The following is a 25,454-nucleotide window of genomic DNA, read 5'->3' on the forward strand; positions in this document are numbered from 1 at the left end:
CCTCTTTAAAGTCATAAAGCATTGCTTGGATTTCATGGTGCACTGTAAAACCTAAAAAGTTAAGGTAACTCAAACTGTTTGAGGAAACAAATTGCAACAAACCATTTAAGTTCAAAAACTAATCCTTCTGAGTATTGTATACTTAATCCATTTCAGTAAACGAAGCAATCTGAGCACCTTAAAACCCAATAAATGAACAGAACTCAAACCAACTGAGTACTGTGAAACCCAATAAGTTAAGGCAACTCAAAACATTTTAGGAGACCAATTGCTACAAACCATTTGAGTTCTATTTGAGTACTGTGAACTTACACCATTTAAGTTGAAGTAATGACATATTTAAGTAACTCATTACATTCAACACTGATTTCAAAACTCGTTTCAAATGAGTATAATGAACTTTCAGTAAATTAACTAAATGAGTTAACTACACTCATTTCATTTGATAAAGTTCACTGTTATGTTTTACAGTGTGCTAACAGGTGAGTGGGCTTGACAAACCACCTGTAGACAGGGGCGTACTTTACCAATAAGCTAGGTAAGTGGCCGCTTAGGGCCCCGGGGAATTAGGGGGCCCCAACCAATGCCAAGAAGCTTGTATTAATCATATAGCTCTTTTAGTAATTTTATATCATATGTTGTAAAGTCCGTCTATAACCGTTGAAATTTTAACGTTATTACTTCTTTTTAAAATCGGGTGCCTCCATGAATAGTGGATCTCTCCTTCCATACTGCACATACAAATATTAAAACATAATCACAGATATGACTAATTAACTGTACATAGTTAGTTTTAATAGTTTGTTCATAGTTGTTTTTTAATTGTGAATTTATTGGTTAATTTTACATTAAGAAGATTTCCAAAGACATGTGCTAGGTGAATTAAATAATATAAATTGGCCGTGCGTGTGTGCGTGTGTGTGTGCGTGCGTGCGTGCGTGCGTGCGTGTGTGTGTGTGTGTGTGTGGAAGGCCATACGCTGCATAAAACAAATCCTGGACAAGTTGACGGTTTATTCCGCAATTGTGACCCTAGATTAATAAAGGGACTAAGCTGAAAAGAGAATGAATGAATGAATGAAAGAGAACATTTTGAGTTTCAATGCTATAGGGCCCCATACCTGGAATTGCTTAAGGCGCCATAATCACTAAGTCCACACTTTTCTGTAGAAAACACAATCTTTCATCTCTCTGACATTATAACTGACACTTGCACCATCTTTGCACATTTGTATGTTCTTACAATCAACACATGCACAATAAAAAAACACTGTGCATTTATGAAGTGTGCTTCACACAGGTTAGTGGGCTTGACAAACCACCTGTACAAACTTCTCTTTCTCTTTAAAAAAAAAACACTCGCCATTTACACTAGCAGCGACTTTGTAGCTGCCTGTCGCTCTTGGTGGCGATCTGCTGAATACACAGGTCTTTGTATGTTTATACAGCACAAATACAACCGGCATCTGAGCGAGCTGAGAGAGCATCACATGAGCTCTACTGGTGCTCCTATTGGCTTTTGCGCAAGAAAGTCGCTCCTCATTTGCATAAAGTTGAAGGATTGTCAACTTCTCAACACTGTCGCTCACGTACGCAGAGGTTGTCGGAAGTCGATTGCTCTCCTTTGAAATGAATGGTCGCTTGTTGCTTTGCCACTGCGAGTCACTCGTAGTGTGAATGATTCTTTACTCTAACAGTTTGTGTGTATAATTAGCACTTCTTGTGTGCGCATTGCCTCTTATTGAATCACTGAATGCCTCCTCGTTTTTTAATCATTTTAAACAAAAGCGCCTACTAAATGACTAAATGTAAAGGTAGCTAGGAAGATGATTTTAGGTAAACACATTGACACCAGATAGCACCCCTCACCCCATCCTCCATCCCTTCCTTCAAACCCCCATAACCCCTTCCTTCATGCTCACTCTTTAGCTGCTTATGCAACTCCTCATTTCTTAGAAAAAGCATCCATGAGATCGAATAGCCCGAGTCCAAAATATCGCACCCCCCTTCCTCCATTTTCGTGAGCCCGGAACTACTTGGCTGGCCTCAGATTTATTGTACCTTGCTGTTCTAGAGGAAGATTGTATGCATGTGGTCAGTAGCGACCCAACCTCCCTCTCATGTTACGCCCTATATATAACATCCATTCCTCCAGCACCGCCGTTCAACCCCCCCTCCCTCGTTCCCTCGCTCCAACTCCACTTCTCCAGCAGTGCAGTCTCCACTTGGGCCCCGACAGCTCTGTCTATTTCTCTCTTTCTCTCTCTCTCTCTCTCTCTCTACCCTCGTCTGTCACCCGAGCTTCCTCTTTCGCAGGGTGTGTGTGTGCGTGTGTGTTTACCCTCTTTTTCGGCCTGGCAACGGGGCTGCATGCTCAGGATTACCGGAGGCCTTGCCTTTCATCGCCCTCTTCCTTTCGCCTGGACTACGGCGGCCACGGGTGCGAGGCTGTGTGTTTTCTGTGGATCTGTAGATCATGGATCACTCTCTGTTCGGATGCCTTCGAAACCCGCATGCCCCGTCTCAAGCTCTGCACCCGGCGTTCACCCAGGCACTCCATGGCCGCTCTGATCACATCTCCTACCCCGACCTCCCGGGACCTTCACCGCCCTGCAGCTACGCCGGGGAGGAGAGCAGTTTTGGAGGAGCTCATCACAGAGTTCACCCCGCTCCGCAGCATCCACACCACCCGCAGCATCATCAGTGGCACGTCCCACAGATGCCGTCTATAGAGAGTGAGCGGCACGGGCTCTGTCTGCCGCACCCGGACGCTGCTGCTCCAGAACTGTGCGGCACTGGAGCGGGTTCGCAGGGCATGTGCGCCGGTAACCCAACACTCACTGGAAGTGACCCTTCTGGGGTGTCATGCGTGCCTGGAGAGTACGGGAGACAGAACATGTCACCTGTTGAGCCGGAAAGAAGGAGCAGCAAAGGAAAGAGCGACAGTTCAGGTACGTGGACCACAGTGTTGTCTTTCTCGTTCTTTTGCATTCAGAAGAAAAGAAGTGGTTTAGTAAATGTGAAATATTTAGCGTCTTTTAAAATTTTTAGAAACTTGTTACATTTATTATTTATTATTAGTGTCCAAGTCATGACTCGAGAAGTGAATTTCAATTCTAATTAAACTTGATCAGAATAGTTTAGGACTCTCATTTTGGTCAGGAATTTGATTGATTTACCAAATATTTATGATTCTAAAAACAATTTCCAAAAGTATAAATTATTACAGAAAAAAATATAAAAAAAAATATTATCGAGTGTTTGCTCAAACATTTGCTGCTTTTTTTTCAGGAAACTATGGATGCACTATTTCATATCATAGTTAAAGTCAGAATTATTAGCCCCCCTAATCATTAGTTTCACTGTTTATTTTTCCCCAATTTCTGTTTAACAAAGAGAAGATTTTTTTCGACACATTTCTAAACATAATAGTTTTAATAAAGTTTTAATTTTTATTAACTGAATTCTATTATTTTTTGCTAAGATGACAGAACATGATATTTGACTAAATATTTTTCAAGACACTTCTATACAGCTTAAAGTGACATTTAAAGGCTTAACTAGATTAACTAGGCTGGTTAGGGTAATTTGGCAAGTTATTTTATAACAATTGTTTGCAGACAATCAAAAAAATATAGCTTAAAGGGGCTACAATTTTTGACCTTAAAATGTTTATTAAAAAATTAAAACTACTTTTATTCTAGCCGTAATAAAACAAATAAGACTTTCTCCATAAGAAAAAATATTATTAGACATACTGTGAAAATTTCCTTGCTCTGTTAAACATCATTTTCAAATATTTAAAAAAGAAAAAAAAATCAAAGGGGGAATCCATATTCATTGTTAATGTTTCAAAAATGTATAAAATATGAATGGAAAATGTATACTTTTGCTAAATTATGTTTAATATAACAGAAACATTAGACAATTGTGTTTAGTTTAGTCAAGTTTAGTCAACCTTTATATTTTGACATCAAATTATTTTGAATTATTTAAACGAATTGTAACGGATTGAAGTCTACTTTCAAAATTTAAAATTTAAATAAAATATATTTTATATATTTGTTCACAATTTGTACAGTATCTAGACACACTGAAAAATTATGTTGCAAACTATTTATTTTTGTTGAATTTAACCAAACTAATTAAATTTAGTATTGTTCAACTTAATTTGTTCGTTTAAATTCAGCCCAAATAAATAGTTTCAGCCACTTAACTTAAAAAAAGGTAAATCCCAGGAATCATCTTTGAATAATTTTTTTAGTGCAGTTAAGCAAAAATGTTAAATAGAGTAAATAGATTTGTTTTAATATTAGAATATTAAACTCACAATAAGTAGAGAATCAACTGTAGCTTTTAAGTCAAATTTAAAGTTGTTAAAGCGAAAGTCAGCATGTATGAAATGAAACTGCAATTCATTTTACATATCTGACATAAGGATCATATTTACACACACACACACACACACAAACTGTTCCACACATTTGCTCTATAGCGAAGCGTGCAATGTTTAAAATGAATTGAATTGTAGCAGTTTTCTCAGTTAGGTTTATCATTTATGTATAGATATTGTTTCTTGAATTAGAAATATCAAATTTAGCCAAAAAGAGAAGAAAGTTCTGTCTGTGCGGGATGAGGCGCAGTGGTGTTTTAATGGCAGGGTCTGGTGCGCCGAGGCAGCCTTGGTTCTTTCTCTCATCAGTCTCAGAGGTGTAAGTCACTCTGGCATTTACCCTCAGGTCTTTAATAGAGCACAGGTGAAAGCCGCTGTTAAACTCTCTCACTGCCCGCAGCTGCGCTTTTGATACACACACACACACACACACACACACAGCATTTACGGCTGGAGAAAACAGTCAGATCTGCAGCTGGAGACTTTTTTTTTTTAATTGTGACCCTTAAATTTCAAGAACAATAGAAAAAGTAACACCTGGTGATCTATGTGGCTTAAAATTGATATAATTGATAAATTTATATAAATAATAAACCTGTGTTGAACACCAAGATTTTTCCTTAGGAAAAAAAATGAACAGTTTTTCTGTTTAAAGTCAATAGATTCTGAGCTAATGAGTGATTTTTGCCGTCTTTATACTGTAGTTGAAGTAAATTACTCTAGCTTCTCCTGTACATCAGAGACGAGTCCTGCATGTAGTTTTTCATCTAGGTGTCTGTAATTTATTACATGATGGCCTACTAATGGATATGCCCAATGGTTGTTGAAGTTTCCAGAAGGCTCCTGTTGGAAGTTGCTGTGCCTTTATACCAAATCCAATTTCCTCCAGTCTGTTGGCAGTTATCAAAAGCAGTGTGGTTTCCATTTAGAGTGGTGTCACGTGTCGAGATGTAGCAGCGATAGGCCCAACAGATCTTAGATTATTATTCCGAAAAGTGATGTCGGATTGAAATATGACTTTCAAAGCTCATAATCTTGTGTAATGTAAAAACACTTGGATTTCTAGGGCAGCTGTGTTTTTAAAGGAGACAAAAATTTGATGTCTAAATCACACCCATCTACTGAAAGGAAAGCCAAAAGATATTTATTGGAAACTCTTACAGATAATGACCTTTTTATTTTTAAAATATATTTATTTAAAATTTTACACTGTAAAAGAAATCATGACAAAAAGTCAAGGTTACAAACATTTTTACGTTGCTTTAACTTATTAAAATAAGTTAATCAGGTTTTAAAGTTACTTAATGTTAAGTTTGGCTTAATATTGTGAGTCAGTTTGATTGATGTAAGTTGAAGTGATTAGAAAAGTTCATTTGATTCAACTAAAGAATTTAAAGCAGCAACTTTTCTATTTATTTCTACTTGATAGATTCTTTGAATTTAGTTTTGTATAAAACTAAATGTAAAAAATAGAATCAAATGATTTGAGTGTTTTTTAATAATTTGTTGTTGTTTTAACAGTAAATGATTTGGCATAATTTTGTTTAATTAAATGAATACCAAATAAATTCTTTGCTCTGGATTTTACAGTTGAAGTCAGAATATTAGCCCTCTTTTATTTTTTTTCTGTTTTAAACAATTTCTAAATGATGTTTAATAGAGCAAGGAAATTTTCACAGTATGTCTTATAATATTTTTTCTTCTAGAGAAAGTCTTATTTTCTTTATTTCAGTTAGAAAATTTTTAATAATAAAAAAAACATTTTAAGGTCAAAATTATTAGCCCCTTTAAGCTACATTTTTTTCGATAGTCTACAGAACCATCGTTATACATCATTATTACTTGGCTAAATATTTTAACCTGCCTAGTCAACCTAGTTAACCTAGTTGAACTAAATGCCTTAAAATATATCTAGTAAGTTATTATTTACTGTCATCATGGCAAAGCTAAAATAAATCAGTTATTAGAAATGAGTTATTAAAACTATTATGTTTAGAAATGTGTTGAAAAAAATCTTCTCTACATTAAACAGAAACTGGGAGAAAAAATAAACAGGGTGGCTAATTATTCAGGGGGGCTAATAATTCAATTGACTTCCACTGTACATACTGTGCTCTCCTAAACTATTCAATTTCATTATTACTTAAAAAAACTGTAAAGAAACTGGCCAGGCTGTATAATTTTCTATTTCGTTTCCTTTTAAATTAGTCTTTAAAATCCTCTCCTGATTTTGCAGATTACTTGCATTAACAATACTAAAGACAATACAACTTTATGTACTGCTATAACTGCTATAATGATTTAACCTTGATATACTGTATAGCAAGCTTCAATCAATTGTGATCCAATTTTTGAAAAAACAAAATGTAATAATAGACACACCATAACTAAATATTGCTGTAACTTTATGTACTGCTATAACTGCTATTGCTTTAACTGTAATATACTGTGTAACAAACTTCAATCAATTTGTTCTTATTAGTGCATTTTTTAAAAACCTCAATTATAAAGACACATCATAACTTCAGAAATTGCTACAACATGTAATGTGTAATAAGCTGTTTTTAACTTTTCCTCAGCAATAAAGACACACAATAATTTCATATTGTACTTTTAACTATGATGTATTTTAGAAAATAAAATTGGTTCCTATTTTTGCTGAATTTAGTTGTACCTCATAATATGATATATCATAACTATTTCTGTAACTATAATAAATAAAGTAAGAAACTTTAGTCAACCCGGTTACAATGAGGGTTGAAGTTGACAATTACTGGACCAATCAGAAATGTTCCTTCAATGAATTCTATTAAAGGAGCCATGTGTGGAAATCGAAGGGTAAATTGATCTGATTGTTGGAGAGTGTGAACGAAGCCCTGGTGATTCAGGCCAGATTTGAGAGCATGTGCTGGGCTTTCTGGCTCCGTCTCTGCTTGCTAAAAAACCCCACCGCCGTATCGCCATAATAAAGCCTGATTGGCAGGCCAAATTGTTCCGCTTTCATTTTTATTTTTGTTCGTTTATTTTATTTCAGAGCCCTGCAGTTTATCACACCATCTTATTTTTTTCACCCTTTTTTTTGCTTTTTTTCCCCCCTTCTTTTTCTGTGCATTTACAGCGGCTGGAAAGTGATCTGTTTTTCATTTCAGATTCCCAGGATGGGAGCTATAAGTCAGACGTGAGCAGTAAACCTAGGAAGGAGCGCACGGCGTTCACCAAGGAACAGATTCGAGAGCTGGAGTCAGAATTCGCTCACCACAACTATCTGACACGGCTTAGACGTTACGAAATCGCTGTCAACCTTGACCTCACAGAGAGACAAGTACGTTGAGCTGCTTTTGCATGTTATCTGGAGACATAACACTGGCACTTCCATTGGCTTTAAAAATATGGAGGAATAAAATAGGCTGACTCCTGACAATAGGCTGACTTGAAGTGATTAAGTTGTACAAAGTGATAAACACAATGCTTTATGTTATACTGTAAAAGCAATTGCTTTCAATCGTGAAGTTGGATCAAGTTACCGTTGAACAACTTTTAAATTGCATTGCTTTAAACGGACTTATCACCTCTTATATGACTTAAATTGTTAAATTGAATAATGATTAAAGGGATAGTACACCCAAAAATGAAAATTTACTTATTTTCTCACTCTCTTGTGCCAAACCTTTGAGTTTGTTTGTTTGTTTCTGATGAACACAGAAGAAGATATTCAGAAAAGTTGGATACTTGTCACCAACGACATAAAAATATTACACAAGTCAATGGGTAATGGTTTCCGAAATTCTTCAAAGTATTTTTTCTGTGTTCAACAGAAGACAATCAAATAGGTTTGCAGTATTGGATGAGCAAATGATGACAGAAATGTAAGTTTTACGTGAAGTATCCCTTTATCTCATGTCTTTAATAGTTGTTTTTGTTTAATTATTATCATAGGTTTTATTAGATAAGAGAGAGGGAAAATGACAGAGAGAAAGAGGGACAACAGTACTGAAAAATGCTTCAAGCAGGAATGTCAAAAATTTAATTCAGAGGCATCAGATTTTCCCATCTGCCAGTTAGCTGCAATGATATAAACCTTTAAAATAGTGACTTTAAAATGCATACAGAGGAGAAGTCACTTGGTAAGTTTAGTGTCTTAGTATCTTGCTAAAATGACTTTAATATAAATCAAAAGTAAAACAAATAGGTTTAAAATAACTGAGTATTGCAGTATTTGTTGTTGCATTTTTCAATTTATGTTGAAAAGCCAGAATTTTTTCAAACTTTCAGCTTTGCTGTAAAAATATTACAATATGTCTGATTAAGTTATATGTCTAATCTAACCTTTTTCTTCTTCAAAAAAAAAGAAGAAAAAAATTATGAGTATCCTGATTTACAAAATAGGTCATCTTTCATTTTATTTTGTTTTGTTAACATTTTTAGAGAAGACCTCCTCTAACATGTCATTCGGTGTAGAAATAGTACCAACACATCTTGTGAGGCATATAGAGAACCATCATGTAATAAAATCCATTAATCAACACAATGCAGCCCAAAAATACTAACTAATACTCATTTTGCATCTCTGTACTTTGTCACTATCTTTTTTTTTTTATTTAACTATTTTTCAGCAAGGAGGTTTTTAATAATTCAAAATATAAAAACATTTAGCATGATAACCTACTCTATAACCTATTCTTGCTTTTAACTCCTTAAAAACATTTAAAACTAAACCATGTTGAAGTTCACTGTACAAATGCTTTCTTCAAAATGGCCCACAGATCCCACACACCCATTCCTGAGTTTAAGATCATTCAAGCTGAGTCCTGACCTAAAATCAATCCCTACTGCATGTTCAACTCACATAAGATTTGCATTTTTGTGTTTCATTCCCATTTCTTCTTTGTATACTCCTCCACACAAATGCTTCCTATCCAAAGACTCAAATCCAATAAATCTGTGGACGTGGGTTGATCTTAGATCCCAAAGTATGAAAAACTTCCCTTTTGGAGATGTGCTATTTTGGTAGGGGAATCAAATAGGTTTACAAATCTGTATTTTATTAAAAGTAAAGCTTATTAAATGCGAATAATGCCTAAATTAATGCTTCAAATAATGTTTGTGAAAATTAAATGTCAAAACAAGAGTAAAATGTGTGAAAATGTAACAGATATATTCATGTAAAAATTAAACTACGTACTTACTCTAAGCTGTGCTTTTTAAATATGCATAAAATAAAATGTGATGGTACTGAATTTTCTGATTTTTTTAGTAATTAAAAACTGACAAATGGGATGATTAAATGAAGTCTTTTAATATTTTATCAAAAAAAAAAAAAAAAAAATATATATATATATATATATATATATATATATATATATATATATATATATATATATATATATATATATATATATATATATATATATATATATATATATATATATATACACCAATGTTCCAAATATACACATTTTTCTAAATATGTCATTCTCCTTTTTTTTCTGCCCAAAAAATTAAAGCAAATTACACTTTTTGATACTTAAACCTGTTTTATTTTTGTTTTTTAACAGCATATTTAATAAGTATCTATTTTGTCAAAATAATTGTGTAAACAATTACGAATTCCATTAATATCTTTGTATTTGTTGTTTATTGTTAAATAAATTGGTAACACTTCATCATAAGGTTGTATTAGTTAATGTTATTTAATGTATTTACTAGCATGAGCAAACAATGAACAATGCATTTATTACTATATGTATTTATCTTTGTTTACATTAGTTAATGTTTTTATAGTTGTTTAATGCTTGATGTGTTAACTCACAGTGTGTATTAGCTAATATAAACAAGCATGAATTCGGGTTTTAATAATCCATTAGCAAATGTTGAACTATCTTTAATAAATACTTTACATGCATTGTTCATTCATTAACAAACATTAAGTAAAATTAACTGATGAAATATTATGACCAATAAATGTATCTGTAGGACTGAATAATGATAATGTTATTTCACCAATATCTTACCATTTTACATGATTTTAAACATTAAAGCAGATCTTTTAAAATATATGAGTAAGTATTTGATGCTCACAAGCCTCATTTCACCCTCGTTATTCCTCCAATCAGCTGAACAGAAATCATTTCTCACCGCTCAATCAAAAAAATGTGTCATGTAAGGAAATCTGCTGACTCATGTAGGAGCTCGGTCTAAAATACCTGCGCTGCGCTTCCTAAAATAACCCCATCAGGCTTGAAATATAATATAAATATAACTGTCAGGCGCCGCCGCTCGCTCCACATCCCATCAGCCCGTTTTAGGCAGCAGCTCGATCATCCCAGAGCCGACCAGAGTGTCAAGTCAGGATCTGGAACGAGGGCCAGCGGGTCACCAGGAGCTTCACATCAGCACATTACTGACCAGGTGGAAATAGACCAGTGAGCCAATGCTGGAGCCAATCATCTACAAACTTCCCAGAAACCTGCTTCAGAAAAGAATAACACTGATCTGCAGTTACTTTGCCCATGCAGTAAATAAAATATACTTTCAAATACATTTCAAACAATACAAATAACAGCCCAAAAAGATTATATTTGATAAATTGTTTTAAAAATATATAATTATACAGTGCTTAGCATATATAAGTACAACCCTCACAAATCTATCTTTTAAGTTCTTTTTTTTTTTTTTACTAACCCTAACACAGGGCTTCCGCGGGGTCTTAAAAAAACTTAATGTCTTAGATCCCAAAATCAAAATTTTAGGCCGTAAAGGTCTTTAATTTACTGAAATATTGTGTTGTAGATCCTAAATCTTTTTTAAACAGGTCTTAATTTTTCCTTTATTCATGTACAGCTACTCAATCTGGCAAAACCCATTCAATCACCAACAATCCATCTCAATAAATTTAATTAATTTGCTTACAATAACATTTGTTTAAAAGTGCTCCATGTATTTACTGCTGAGGATACCGACCTGGGGTGCGTTTCCCAAAACCATCATTAGCCAACTAAGGTCGCAAGTTCTGTCGTTACAAACATAGTTTGTGTATTTGCCGTTTCCCAAATCTGTCGCTCCAACAAACATTCGCAAACTGCGTCGCAAACTTGAGCACTGGCAACTATACCTTTAGGGCTGTAGTTCGAAACATAGTTCCTGCCTGTGTTCTATTTCCACTTATCCACCCTATGCCCTATTCATTTAAAACATTCTAACATTCAAAGTTGTAATTATGAAAAGTAAAAAAGCATTAATGTCATCTCTCTTAGGTGTAATTTGCTTTATAACTATTTTTACAGTTCAGTTTTAGCGATCTTCATGTTTATAATTGTGCTCCCTTCGCAGTGCACTTTGAAAACATTGATGTCATTTTGAACACAGCCTTATGACGAAAACTATAGGTGACCTGTTATTTAAAAATGGAATTTATGTTACGTTAAAAAGCATATACGTTAATTCTTTTAATTTATAGTGGGTTATTCATTAAGTATCTGTACTGTTTATGACATGGGCCTGCTGGTTAGAACTTTCTGCAGTGGTTTAAAAGTGTAAATTGTAAAAGTAGACTTTTCTAAAAAAAATAATAAAATAAACAATATCCTACTTAATAATAATAATATAATAATAACAATCATCATCATTAATATTAAAATCAAAAAATAATTTTTCATGTCTAATACATAATAATTATTAAATTTTATTTCTTGATAAATCGCCTTATTATTTAGACATATTTATTTATATGATTTATATATAATTTTAGAACGTGTTTGCTTTTGTAAGTGATTTTATGTTTTAGAATATGATATGTCATTCTCAATAATATTTGTAAAGCAAACATAGGCCCTATATGTGCCATCAATTTGAATTAATATGGAAAGCGAGTGCATGTTTTTTACCAAATCTATTATTGGATTTTATTTTAAATGCATGTTTGTGTAAAACAATATAATTTGCACAAAGAAATGATTGGGTTCTTCTCTAAAGAAGTTACTCCACCCAGTTTAGAGCATCATTATGGTCGTTTTACTTTATAACTAACATGGTTCAAGCGATGGATCTGCGACAGAGAAACTATGCATTTTGGGAAACACTAGTCACTACATCGTTCTTTTCCCAAACGATGCATCGTACCATGATAATTCAGCTGGGAGTTAAGTCGTTGTTTGGGAAACGCATTTCTGGACAGATTGTTGTGTATACATTTAGTTTATTCTGGTTTTTAAAACAGTTATTAGGGACCGAGCACCGAAACGGTGCGTAGGCCCTATTGGAATTGCTCTGTTTATTAGGGACCGAGCACCGAACGGTGCAAGGCCCTATTGGAATTGCTCCGTTTATTAGGGACCGAGCACCGAAACGGTGCGTAGGCCCTATTGGAATTGCTCCGTTTATTATTATTATTATTATTATTATTATTATTATTATTCTCCTCCGGAATGAATCGCGATTTTGAGGGGCTAAACATGCCCGAAAACTCACGGAACTTTGCACACGCCTCAGAAGTGGCGAAAATTTACGTTTATTATGGGTCTCGGTAGTGGGTGTGGCAAAATGACTCGACAGCGCCACCTAGAAAAATTAAACGGACGAGCCCCCGATCTACGAATCACGCACATGCACGAAAAATGGCACACACCTCAAACATGCCAAAACATACGAAAAAGTCTCTTGGAGCCATATCTCAAACCCAACAGGAAGTCGGATATTTTTGACTTCCTGCGGCGAAAAAGTGGCGTTTTTGCCATTTCCAGGCGTTGTATTTTAACGAACTCCTCCTAGGGATTTTATCCGATCGACACCAAAATTGGGTTTTGTCATCTAAAGGCCTTGGCGATGTTAAATTGCGAAGCTTTAGAGTTTTCATCGATGGGCGTGTCCGTGGCGGCCTCGCAAAGTTTGACGATTCGCCACAAAATAGGAAGTCGTTATAACTCAGGCATGCATTATCAGATCTGCCTCAAAATTCACACGCTTGATAAGAGTCCTGACCTGAACACGTTTACATGCGGATATCTATATACAGATATAGCGCCACCTGCTGGCCACAGGAAATGTAATGATTTACAGAGTAATAAACTCCTCCCACAAATTTTTTTCGTATCAGCACCAAATTTGGGTTGTGTTATCTGAAAGCTCTAGCGATGATATATTGTGAAGATCTAGAGTTTTGGCAGAGGGGCGTGTCCGTGGCGGCATGACAAACCTCAACGCTTCGCCATGGAATAAGAAGACCTTATAACTCAACCACACAAAGTCCGATCTGCCTGAAACTTCACATGGTTGATAAAAGTCCTCTCCTGAACACATCCCCATAACAATATTGAAGTGGGCGTGGCAAAATGACTCGACAGCGCCACCTAGAAAAATTAAACGGACAAGCCCCTGATCTACGAATCACGCACATGCACGAAAATTGTCACACACCTCAAACACGGCAAAACATACGAAAAAGTCTCTTGGAGCCATATCTCAAACCCAACAGGAAGTCGGATATTTTTAACTTCCTGCGGCAAATAAGTGGCATTTTTGCCATTTCCAGGCGATGCATCTTAACGAACTCCTCCTAGGGATTTTATGCTATCGACACCAAAATTGGGTTTTGTCATCTAAAGGCCTTGGCGATGTTAAATTGCGAAGCTTTAAAGTTTTTGTCGATGGGCGTGTCCGTGGCGGCCTCGCAAACTTTGATGATTCGCCACAAAACCGGAAGTCATTATAACTCAGGCATGCATTATCCGATCTGCCTTAAAATCCACACGTTTAATAAGAGTCCATACCAGAACACATTTACATGCCAATATCCAGATACAGTTATAGCGCCACCTGCTGGCCACAGGAAATTACATGATTTACAGAGTAATAAACTCCTCCCACAAATTTTTTTCGTATCAGCACTAAATTTGGTTGGTTGTTATCTGAAAGCTCAAGCGATGATATATATTGTGAAGATTTAGAGTTTTTGCGGAGGGGCGTGTATGTGGTGGCATGACAAACCTCAACGCTTCGCCATGAAACAGGAAGTCCTTATACCACAACCACACAATGTCCGATCTGCCTGAAACTTCACATGGTTGATTAAATTCCCCTCTTGAACATATCCCCTACCTATATTGAGTCACAGTCATAGCGCCACCTGCTGACAGAAGGAATTTTACCTTATAACTTAACCACACAATGTCTGATCTGCCTGAAACTTTACATTGTGGATAAAAGTCATCTCCTAAACACATCTACATAATAATATTGAGTCTGTCATAGCGCCACCTGCTGGCAGAATGTAGTTTGGCTTATAACTCAGCCACACAATCTCTGATCTGCCTGAAACTTCAAATGGTTGATTAAATTCCTCTCCTGAACACATCCACATAACATAATTGAGTCAGTCATAGCGCCACCTGCTGGCAGAAGGTAGTTTGGCTTATAACTCAGCCAAAAAATGTCCGATCTGCCTGAAAAATCTCACGGTTGATAAGACTCTTCTACTGAAGGCATCTACATAACAATCTTTAGTCACAATTATAGCGCCACCTGCTGACAGGAGGAAGTTCGGCATAAATCTGTGATTTTCTCTGGTTATTTATATATATCGGCTTAAATTAATGTTGTTCGCTGTTCTCTGTCATCCTGAAGCCACCGGGCGGCGGTGAGCCCGGGTGCGAGGTCCCTATCATCGCTGCTTGCAGCTTTAATTATTATTATTATTATTATTATTATTATTCCGCCCCCTATCGGGGCACTTTTGAGGGTCTAAACATGCCCGAAAACTCATGAAAATTTGCACACACACCAAACGCGGTGTAAATAGCAGGTTGATATGGGTCTCGGAAGTGGGCGTGGCAAAATGACTCGACAGCGCCACCTAGAAAAATTAAACGGACGAGCCCCCGATACACGAATCACGCACATGCACGAAAATTGGCACACACCTGAAACATGCCAAAACATACGAAAAAGTCTCTTGGAGCCATATCTCAAACCCAACAGGAAGTCGGATATTTTTAACTTCCTGCGGCAAAAAAGTGGCATTTTTGCCATTTCCAGGCGTTGTATTTTAACGAACTCCTCCTAGGGATTTTATCCGATCGACACCAAAATTGGGTTTTGTCATCTAAAGGCCTTGGCGATGTTAAATTGCGAAGCTTTTGAGTTTTCATCGATGGGCGTGTCCGTGGCGGCCTCGCAAACTTTGACGATTCGCCACAAAACAGGAAGTCGGTATAACTCAGGCATGCATTATCCGATCTGCCTCAAAATGCACACATTTGATAAGAGTCCTGACCTAAACACGTTTACATGCCGATATCTAGATACAGATATAGCGCCACCTGCTGGCCACAGGAAATGACATGTTTTACAGTGTAACAAACTCCTCCCACAATTTTTTTCGTATCAGCACCAAATTTGGGTTGTGTTATCTGAAAACTCTAGCGATGATATATTGTGAAGATCTAGAGTTTTCGCAGAGGGGCGTGTTCGTGGCGGTATGACAAACCTCAACGCTTCGCCATGGAAGAGGAAGTCCTTATAACTCAACCACACAATGTCCGATCTGCCTGAAACTTCACATGGTTGATAAACGTCATCTCTTGAACACATCTTAATAACAATATTGAAGTGGGGGTGGCAAATTTACTCGACAGCGCCACCTAGAAAAATTAAACGGACGAGCCCCCGATCTACGAATCACGCACATGCACAAAAATTGGCACACACCTCAAACACACCAAAACATACGAAAAAGTCTCTTGGAGCCATATCTCAAACTCAACAGGAAGTCAGATATTTTTAACTTCCTGCGGCGAAAAAGTGGCGTTTTTGCCATTTTCAGGCGTTGTATTTTAACGAACTGCTCTTAGGGATTTTATCCGATCGACACCAAAATTGGGGTTTGTCATCTAAAGGCCTTGGTGATGTTAAATTGCGAAGCTTTAGAGTTTTCATCGATGTGCGTGTCTGTGGCGGCCTCGCAAACGTTGATGATTCACCACAAAATAGGCAGTCGTTATAACTCAAGCATGCATCATCCGATCTGCCTCAAAATTCACACGTTTAATAAGAGTCCTGACCTAAAAACCTTTACATGCCAATATCCATATACAGAAATAGCGCCACCTACTGGCCACAGGAAATGACATGTTTTACACTGTAACAAACTCCTCCCACAAATTTTATGGTATCAGCACCAAAATTGAGTGGTGTCATCTGAAAGCTCTATCGGTGATATATTATAAAGATCTAGAGTTTTTGCAGAGGGGGGTGTCCGTGGCGGTATGACAAACCTCAACGCTTCGCCATGGAACAGGAAGTCCTCATAACTCAACCACACAAAGTCTGATCAGCCTGAAACTTCATATGGTTGATATACGTCATCTCTTGAACACATCCTCATAACAATATTGAAGTAGGCGTGGCAAAATGACTCGACAGCGCCACCTAGAAAAATTAAACGGACGAGCCCCTGATCTACGAATCACGCACATGCGCGAAAATTGGCACACACCTCAAACACGCCAAAACATACGAAAAAGTCTCTAGGAGCCATATCTCAAACCCAACAGGAAGTCGGATATTTTTAACTTCCTGTTGCAAATAAGTGGCATTTTTGCCATTTCCAGGCGTTGTATCTTAACAAACTCCTCCTAGGGATTTTATGCTATCGACACCAAAATTGGGTTTTGTCATCTAAAGGCCTTGGCGATGTTAAATTGCGGAGCTTTATAGTTTTTGTCGATGGGCGTGTCCGTGGCGGCCCCGCAAACTTTGACGATTCGCCACAAAACCGGAAGTCATTATAACTTAGGCATGCATTATCCGATCTGCCTCAAAATTCACATGTTTAATAAGAGTCCAGACCAGAACACGTTTACATGCCAATATCCAGATACAGTTATAGCGCCACCTGCTGGCCACAGGAAATGTCATGATTTACAGAGAAATAAACTCCTCCCACTATTTTTTTTGTATCAGCACCAAGTTTGGTGGGTTGTTATCTGAAAGCTTAAGTGATGATATTTTGTCAAGATCTAGAGTTTTTGCAGAGGGGCGTGTCCGTGGCGGCATGACAAACCTCAACACTTCGCCGTGGAACAGGAAGTCCTCATAACTCAACCACACAAAGTCAGATCAGCCTGAAACTTCACATGGCTCATAAAAGTCCTCTTCTGAACACATCCCCAAAACAGTAATGAGTCAGTCATAACGCCACCTGCTGGCAGAAAGTAGATAGGCTTATAACTCAGCCAAACAACATCCGATCTGCCTGAAACTTCACATGGTTGAATAAATTCCATTACTGAAGGCATCTACATGCCAATCTTAAGTCACAGTTATAGCGCCACCTGCTGGCAGATGGTAGTTTGCATTATAACTCAACCACACAAAGTCCGATCTGCCTGAAAGTTCACATGGTTGATAAAAGTCCTCTCCTGAACACATCTACATAACAACATTGAGTCTATCGTAGCGCCACCTGCTGACAAAAGGCAGTTTGGCTTATAACTCAGCTAAACAATGTTCGATCTGCCTGAAACTTCACATGGTTGGCGTTTTTGCCATTTCCAGGCGTTGTACTTTAACGAACTCCTCCTAGGGATTTTATCTGATCGACACCAAAATTGGGTTTTGACATCTAAAGGCCTTGGCAATGTTAAATTGCGAAGCTTTAGAGTTTTCGTCGATGGGCGTGTCCGTGGCGGCCTCGCAAACTTTGACGATTCGCCACAAAACAGGAAGTCGTTATAACTCAGGCATACATTATCCGATCTGCCTCAAAAGTCACACGCTTGATAAGAGTCCTGACCTGAACACGTTTACCTGCCAATATCCAGATACAGTTATAGCGCCACCTGCTGGCCACAGGAAATGACATGATTTTTGGAGTAATAAACTCCTCCCACAATTTTTTTCGTATCAGCACCAAAATTGGGTAGTGTTATCTGAAAGCTCTAGCTATGATATATTGTGAAGATCTAGAGTTTTCGCAGAGGGGCGTGTCCGTGGCGGTATGACAAACCTCAACGCTTCGCCATGGAACAGGAAGTCCTTATAACTCAACCACACAATGTCCGATCTGCCTGAAACTTCACATGGTTGACAAACGTCATCTCTTGAACACATCCACATAACAATATTGAAGTGGGCGTGGCAAAATGACTCGACAGCGCCACCTAGAAAAATTAAACGGACGAGCCCCTGAGCTACGAATCACGCACATGCACGAAAATTGGCACACACCTTAAACATGCCAAAACATACGAAAAAGTCTCTTGGAGCCATATCTCAAACCCAACAGGAAGTCGGATATTTTTAACTTCCTGCGGCGAAAAAGTGGCATTTTTGCCATTTCCAGGCGTTGTATCTTAACAAACTCCTCCAAGGGATTTTATGCTATCGACACCAAAATTGGGTTTTGTCATCTAAAGGCCTTGGCGATGTTAAATTGCGAAGCTTTAGAGGTTTTGTCGATGGGCGTGTCTGTGGCGGCCTCACAAACTTTAACGATTCGCCACAAAACCGGAAGTCATTATAACTCAGGCATGCATTATCAGATCTGCCTCAAAATTCACACGCTTGATAAGAGTCCTGACCTGAACACGTTTACATGCCGATATCTATATACAGATATAGCGCCACCTGCTGGCCACAGGAAATGAAATGATTTACAGAGTAATAAACTCCTCCCACAAATTTTTTCGTATCAGCACCAAATTTGGGTTGTGTAATCTGAAAGCTCTAGCAATGATATATTGTGAAGATCTAGAGTTTTGGCAGAGGGGCGTGTCCGTGGCGGCATGACAAACCTCAACGCTTCGCCATGGAATAAGAAGACCTTATAACTCAACCACACAAAGTCCGATCTGCCTGAAACTTCATATGGTTGATAAAAGTCCTCTCCTGAACACATCCCCATAACAATAATGAAGTGGGCATGGCAAAATGACTCGACAGCGCCACCTACAAAAATTAAACGGATAAGCCCCTGATCTACGAATCACACACATGCACGAAAATTGTCACACACCTCAAACACGGCAAAACATACGAAAAAGTCTCTTGGAGCCATATCTCAAACCCAACAGGAAGTCGGATATTTTTAACTTCCTGCGGCAAATAAGTGGCATTTTTGCCATTTCCAGGCGTTGCATCTTAACGAACTCCTCCTAGGGATTTTATGCTATCGACACCAAAATTGGGTTTTGTCATCTAAAGGCCTTGGCGATGTTAAATTGCGAAGCTTTAGAGTTTTTGTCGATGGGCGTGTCCGTGGCGGCCTCGCAAACTTTGATGATTCGCCACAAAAACGGAAGTCATTATAACTCAGGCATGCATTATCCGATCTGCCTTAAAATCCACACGTTTAATAAGAGTCCAGACCAGAACACATTTACATGCCAATATCCAGATACAGTTATAGCGCCACCTGCTGGCCACAGGAAATTACATGATTTACAGAGTTATAAACTCCTCCCACAAATTTTTTTCGTATCAGCACTGAATTTGGTTGGTTGTTATCTGAAAGCTCAAGCGATGATATATATTGTGAAGATTTAGAGTTTTTGCGGAGGGGCGTGTATGTGGTGGCATGACAAACCTCAACGCTTCGCCATGAAACAGGAAGTCCTTATACCTCAACCACACAATGTCCGATCTGCCTGAAACTTCACATGGTTGATTAAATTCCCCTCTTGAACATATCCCCATACCTATATTGAGTCACAGTCATAGCGCCACCTGCTGACAGAAGGAATTTTACCTTATAACTTAACCACACAATGTCTGATCTGCCTGAAACTACACATGGTTGATTAAATTCCTCTTCTGAAGACATTTAAAAGCCAATATTGAATCTGTCATAGTGCCACCTGCTGGCAGATGGTAGTTTGGCTTATAACTCAGCCACACAATGCCTGACCTGCCTGAAACTTTACATTGTGGATAAAAGTCATCTCCTAAACACATCTACATAATAATATTGAGTCTGTCATAGCGCCACCTGCTGGCAGAATGTAGTTTGGCTTATAACTCAGCCACACAATCTCTGATCTGCCTGAAACTTCAAATGGTTGATTAAATTCCTCTCCTAAACACATCCACATAACATAATTGAGTCAGTCATAGCGCCACCTGCTGGCAGAAGGTAGTTTGGCTTTTAACTCAGCCAAACAATGTCCGATCTGCCTGAAAAATCACACGGTTGATAAGACTCTTCTACTGAAGGCATCTACATAACAATCTATAGTCACAATTATAGCGCCACCTGCTGACAGGAGGAAGTTCGGCATAAATCTGTGATTTTCTCTGGTTATTTATATATATCGGCTTAAATTAATGTTGTTCGCTGTTCTCTGTCATCCTGAGGCCACTGGGCGGTGGTGAGCCCGGGTGCGAGGTCCCTATCATCGCTGCTTGCAGCTTTAATTATTATTATTATTATTATTATTATTATTCTCGTCCGGAATGAATCGCGGTTTTGAGGGGCTAAACATGCCCGAAAACTCACGCAACTTTGCACACGCCTCAGAAGTGGTGAAAATTTACGTTTATTATGGGCTTCGGAAGTGGGCGTGGCAAAATGGCTCGACAGCGCCACCTAGAAAAATTAAACGGACGAGCCCCTGATCCACGAATCACGCACATGCACGAAAATTGACACACACCTCCAACATGCCAAAACATACGAAAAAGTCTCTTGCAGCCATATCTCAAACCCAACAGGAAGTCAGATATTTTTAACTTCCTGTGGCGAAAAAGTGGCGTTTTTGCCATTTCCAGGCGTTGTATTTTAACGAACTCCTCCTAGGGATTTTATCCGATCGACACCAAAATTGGGTTTTGTCATCTAAAGGCCTTGGCGATGTTAAATTGCGAAGCTTTAGAGTTTTCATCGATGGGCGTGTCCGTGGCGGCCTCGCAAACTTTGACGATTCGCCACAAAAGAGGAAGTCGTTATAACTCAGGCATGCATTATCAGATCTGCCTCAAAATTCACATGTTTGATAAGCGTCCTGACCTGAACACGTTTACATGCCAATATCCAGATACAGTTACAGCGCCACCTGCTGGCCACAGGAAATGACATGTTTTACGGAGTAACAAACTCCTCACACAAAATTTTTCGTATCAGCACCAAATTAGGGTTGTGTTATCTGAAAGCTCTAGCGATGATATATTGTGAAGATCTAGAGTTTTCGCAGAGGGGCGTGTCCGTGGCGGCATGACAAACCTCAACGCTTCGCCATGGAACAAGAAGTCCTTATAACTCAACCACACAATGTCAGCTCTGCCTGAAACTTCACATGGTTGATAAAAGTCCTCTCCTGAACACATGCCTATAAAATTATTAAAGTGGGCGTGGCAAAACGACTCGACAGCGCCACCTATAAAATTTTAACGGTCGAGCCCCCGATCTACGAATCACGCACATGCACGATAATTGGCACACACCTCAAACATGCCAAAACATACGAAAAAGTCTCTTGGAGCCATAACTCAAACCCAACAGGAAGTCGGATATTTTTAACTTCCTGCGGTGAAAAAGTGGCATTTTTGCCATTTCCAGGCGTTGTATTTTAACGAACTTCTCCAAGGGATTTTATCCGATCAACACCAAAATTGGGTTTTGTCATCTAAAGGCCTTGGCGATGTTAAATTGCGAAGCTTTTGAATTTTCATCGATGGGCGTGTCCGTGGCGGCCTCGCAAACTTTGATGATTCGCCACAAAACAGGCAGTCGTTATCACTTAGGCATGCATTATCCGATCTGCCTCAAAATTCACACGCTTGATAAGCGTCCTGACCTGAACACGTTTACATGCCGATATCCACATAGAGTTATAGCGCCACCTGCTGGCCACAGGAAATGACATGATTTACACTGTAATAAACTCCTCCCACAAACTTTATCGTATCAGCGCCAAATTTGAGGGGTGTCATTTGAAAGCTCTATCAGTGATATATTGTGAAGATCTAGAGTTTTCACAAAGGGGCGTGTCCGTGGCGGCATGACAAACCTCAACGCTTCGCCATGGAACAGGAGGTCCTTCTAACTCAACCACACAATTTCCGATCTGCCTGAAACTTCACATGGTTGATAAAAGTTCTCTCCTGAACATAACTACATGCTAATATTGAGTGACAGTCATAGCGCCACCTGCTGGCAGAAGGAATTTTGGCTTATAACTTAACCACACAATGTCTGATCTGCATGAAACTACACATGGTTAATTAAATTCCTCTCCTGAAGACATTTAAATGCCAATACTGAATCTGTCATAGTGCCACCTGTTGGCAGAAGATAGTTTGGCTTATAACTCAGCCAGACAATGTCCGATCTGCCTGAAACTTCACATGGTTAATTAAAATCCACTCCTAAATACATCTACATGCCAATATTGATTGACAGTCATAGCGCCACCTGCTGACAGAAGGAATTTTGGCTTATAACTCAGCCATACAATGTCTGACCTGCCTGAAACTTCACATTGTGGATAAAAGTCCTCTCCTGAAGACATCTACAAAACAGTATTGAGTCATAGTCATAGCGCCACCTGCTGGCAACCAGAAGTTTGGCTTATAACTCAGCCAAACAATATTCGATCTGCCTGAAAATTTACATGGTTGATAAGATTCCTTTACTAAAGGCATCTACATAACAATCTTGAGTCACAGTTATAGCGCCACCTGCTGACAGGAGGAAGTTCGGCATAAATCTGTGATTTTCTCAGGTTCTTTATATATATCGGCTTAAATTAATATTGTTCGCTGTTCTCTGTCATCCTGAGGCCACCGGGCGGCGGTGAGCCCGGGTGCGAGGTCCCTATCATCGCTGCTTGCAGCTTTAATTAGGGACCGAGCACCGAAACGGTGCGTAGGCCCTATTGGAATTGCTCCGTTTATTATTAGGGACCGAGCACCGAAACGGTGCGTAGGCCCTATTGGAATTGCTCCGTTTATTATTATTATTATTATTAGGGACCGAGCACCGAAACGGTGCGTAGGCCCTATTGGAATTGCTCCGTTTTTTATTATTATTATTATTATTATTATTATTCCGCCCCCTATCGGGGCACTTTTGAGGGTCTAAACATGCCCGAAAACTCATGAAAATTTGCACACACACCAAACGCGGTGTAAATAGCAGGTTGATATGGGTCTCGGAAGTGGGCGTGGCAAAATGACTCGACAGCGCCACCTAGAAAAATTAAACGGACGAGCCCCCGATACACGAATCACGCACATGCACGAAAATTGGCACACACCTCAAACATGCCAAAACATACGAAAAAGTCTCTTGGAGCTATATCTCAAACCCAACAGGAAGTCGGATATTTTTAACTTCCTGCGGCGAAAAAGTGGCGTTTTTGCCATTTCCAGGCGTTGTATTTTAACGAACTCCTCCTAGGGATTTTATCCGATCGACACCAAAATTGGGTTTTGTCATCTAAAGGCCTTGGCGATGTTAAATTGCGAAGCTTTAGAGTTTTTGTCGATGGGCGTGTCTGTGGCGGCCTCGCAAACTTTGACGATTCGCCACAAAACAGGAAGTCGTTATAACTCAGGCATGCATTATCAGATCTGCCTCAAAATTCACACGCTTGATAAGCGTCCTGACCTGAACACGTTTACATGCCAATATCCAGATATAGTTATAGCGCCACCTGCTGGCCACAGGAAATGACATGATTTACGGAGTAATAAACTCCTCCCACAAATTTTTTCGTATCAGCACCAAAATTGGGTGGTGTTGTTTGAAAGCTCTAGCGATGATATATTGTGAAGATCTAGAGTTTTCGCAGAGGGGCGTGTCTGTGGCGGTATGACAAACCTCAACGCTTCGCCATGGAACAGGAAGTCCTTATAACTCAACCACACAATGTCCGATCTGCCTGAAACTTCACATGGTTGATAAAAGTCCTCTCCTGAACACATCCTCATAACAATAATGAAGTGGGCGTGGCAAAATGACTCGACAGCGCCACCTATAAAAATTAAACGGACGAGCCCCTGATCTACGAATCATGCACATGCACGAAAATTGGCACACACCTTAAACATGCCAAAACATACGAAAAAGTCTCTTGGAGCCATAACTCAAACCCAACAGGAAGTCAGATATTTTTAACTTCCTGCGGCAAATAAGTGGCATTTTTGCCATTTCCAGGCTTTGTATCTTAACGAACTCCTCCTAGGGATTTTATGCTATCGACACCAAAATTGGGTTTTGTCATCTAAAGGCCTTGGCGATGTTAAATTGCGGAGCTTTATAGTTTTTGTCGATGGGCGTGTCCGTGGCGGCCCCGCAAACTTTGACGATTCGCCACAAAACCGGAAGTCATTATAACTTAGGCATGCATTATCCGATCTGCCTCAAAATTCACATGTTTAATAAGAGTCCAGACCAGAACAAGTTTACATGCCGATATCCAGATACAGTTATAGCGCCACCTGCTGGCCACAGAAAATGTCATGATTTACAGAGTAATTAACTCCTCCCACAATTTTTTTGTGTATCAGCACCAAGTTTGGTGGGTTGGTATCTGAAAGCTTAAGTGATGATATATTGTCAAGATCTAGAGTTTTTGCAGAGGGGCGTGGCCGTGGCGGCATGACAAACCTCAACACTTCGCCGTGGAACAGGAAGTCCTTGTATCTCAACCACACAAAGTCAGATCAGCCTGAAACTTCACATGGCTCATAAAAGTCCTCTTCTGAACACATCCCCAAAACAGTTATGAGTCAGTCATAACGCCACCTGCTGGCAGAAGGTAGATAGGCTTGTAACTCAGCCAAACAACATCCGATCTGCCTGAAACTTCACATGGTTGATTAAATTCCATTACTGAAGGCATCTACATGCCAATCTTAAGTCACAGTTATAGCGCCACCTGCTGGCAGATGGTAGTTTGCATTATAACTCAACCACACAAAGTCCGATCTGCCTGAAAGTTCACATGGTTAATAAAAGTCCTCTCCTGAACACATCTACATAACAACATTGAGTCTGTCGTAGCGCCACCTGCTGACAAAAGGCAGTTTGGCTTGTAACTCAGCTAAACAATGTTCGATCTGCCTGAAAC

At 38.7% G+C, this 25,454-nt stretch overlaps 1 protein-coding gene across 3 annotated transcripts in view; it reads left to right on the forward strand.

Moving 5' to 3' along the window:
• Positions 1-25,454, forward strand: part of meox2b (mesenchyme homeobox 2b) — a 99,590-nt gene that overhangs the window by 48,811 nt on the left and 25,325 nt on the right. For 2 of the 3 annotated variants that reach the window (XM_087294744.1, XM_087294745.1), the window contains 2 exons: positions 2,473-2,950; positions 7,542-7,714. In XM_087294744.1, the coding sequence (XP_087150870.1) occupies positions 2,473-2,950; positions 7,542-7,714 (651 nt within the window). Of the gene's footprint in view, positions 1-2,472; positions 2,951-7,541; positions 7,715-25,454 lie in introns of those variants that run through there. The other variant, NM_001045124.1, reaches the window with a different exon arrangement.

This window comes from Danio rerio, chromosome 19, assembly GCF_052040795.2.
Source record: "Danio rerio strain M-AB ecotype USA chromosome 19, GRCz13ab, whole genome shotgun sequence".
NCBI classification, from domain to species: domain Eukaryota; kingdom Metazoa; phylum Chordata; class Actinopteri; order Cypriniformes; family Danionidae; genus Danio; species Danio rerio.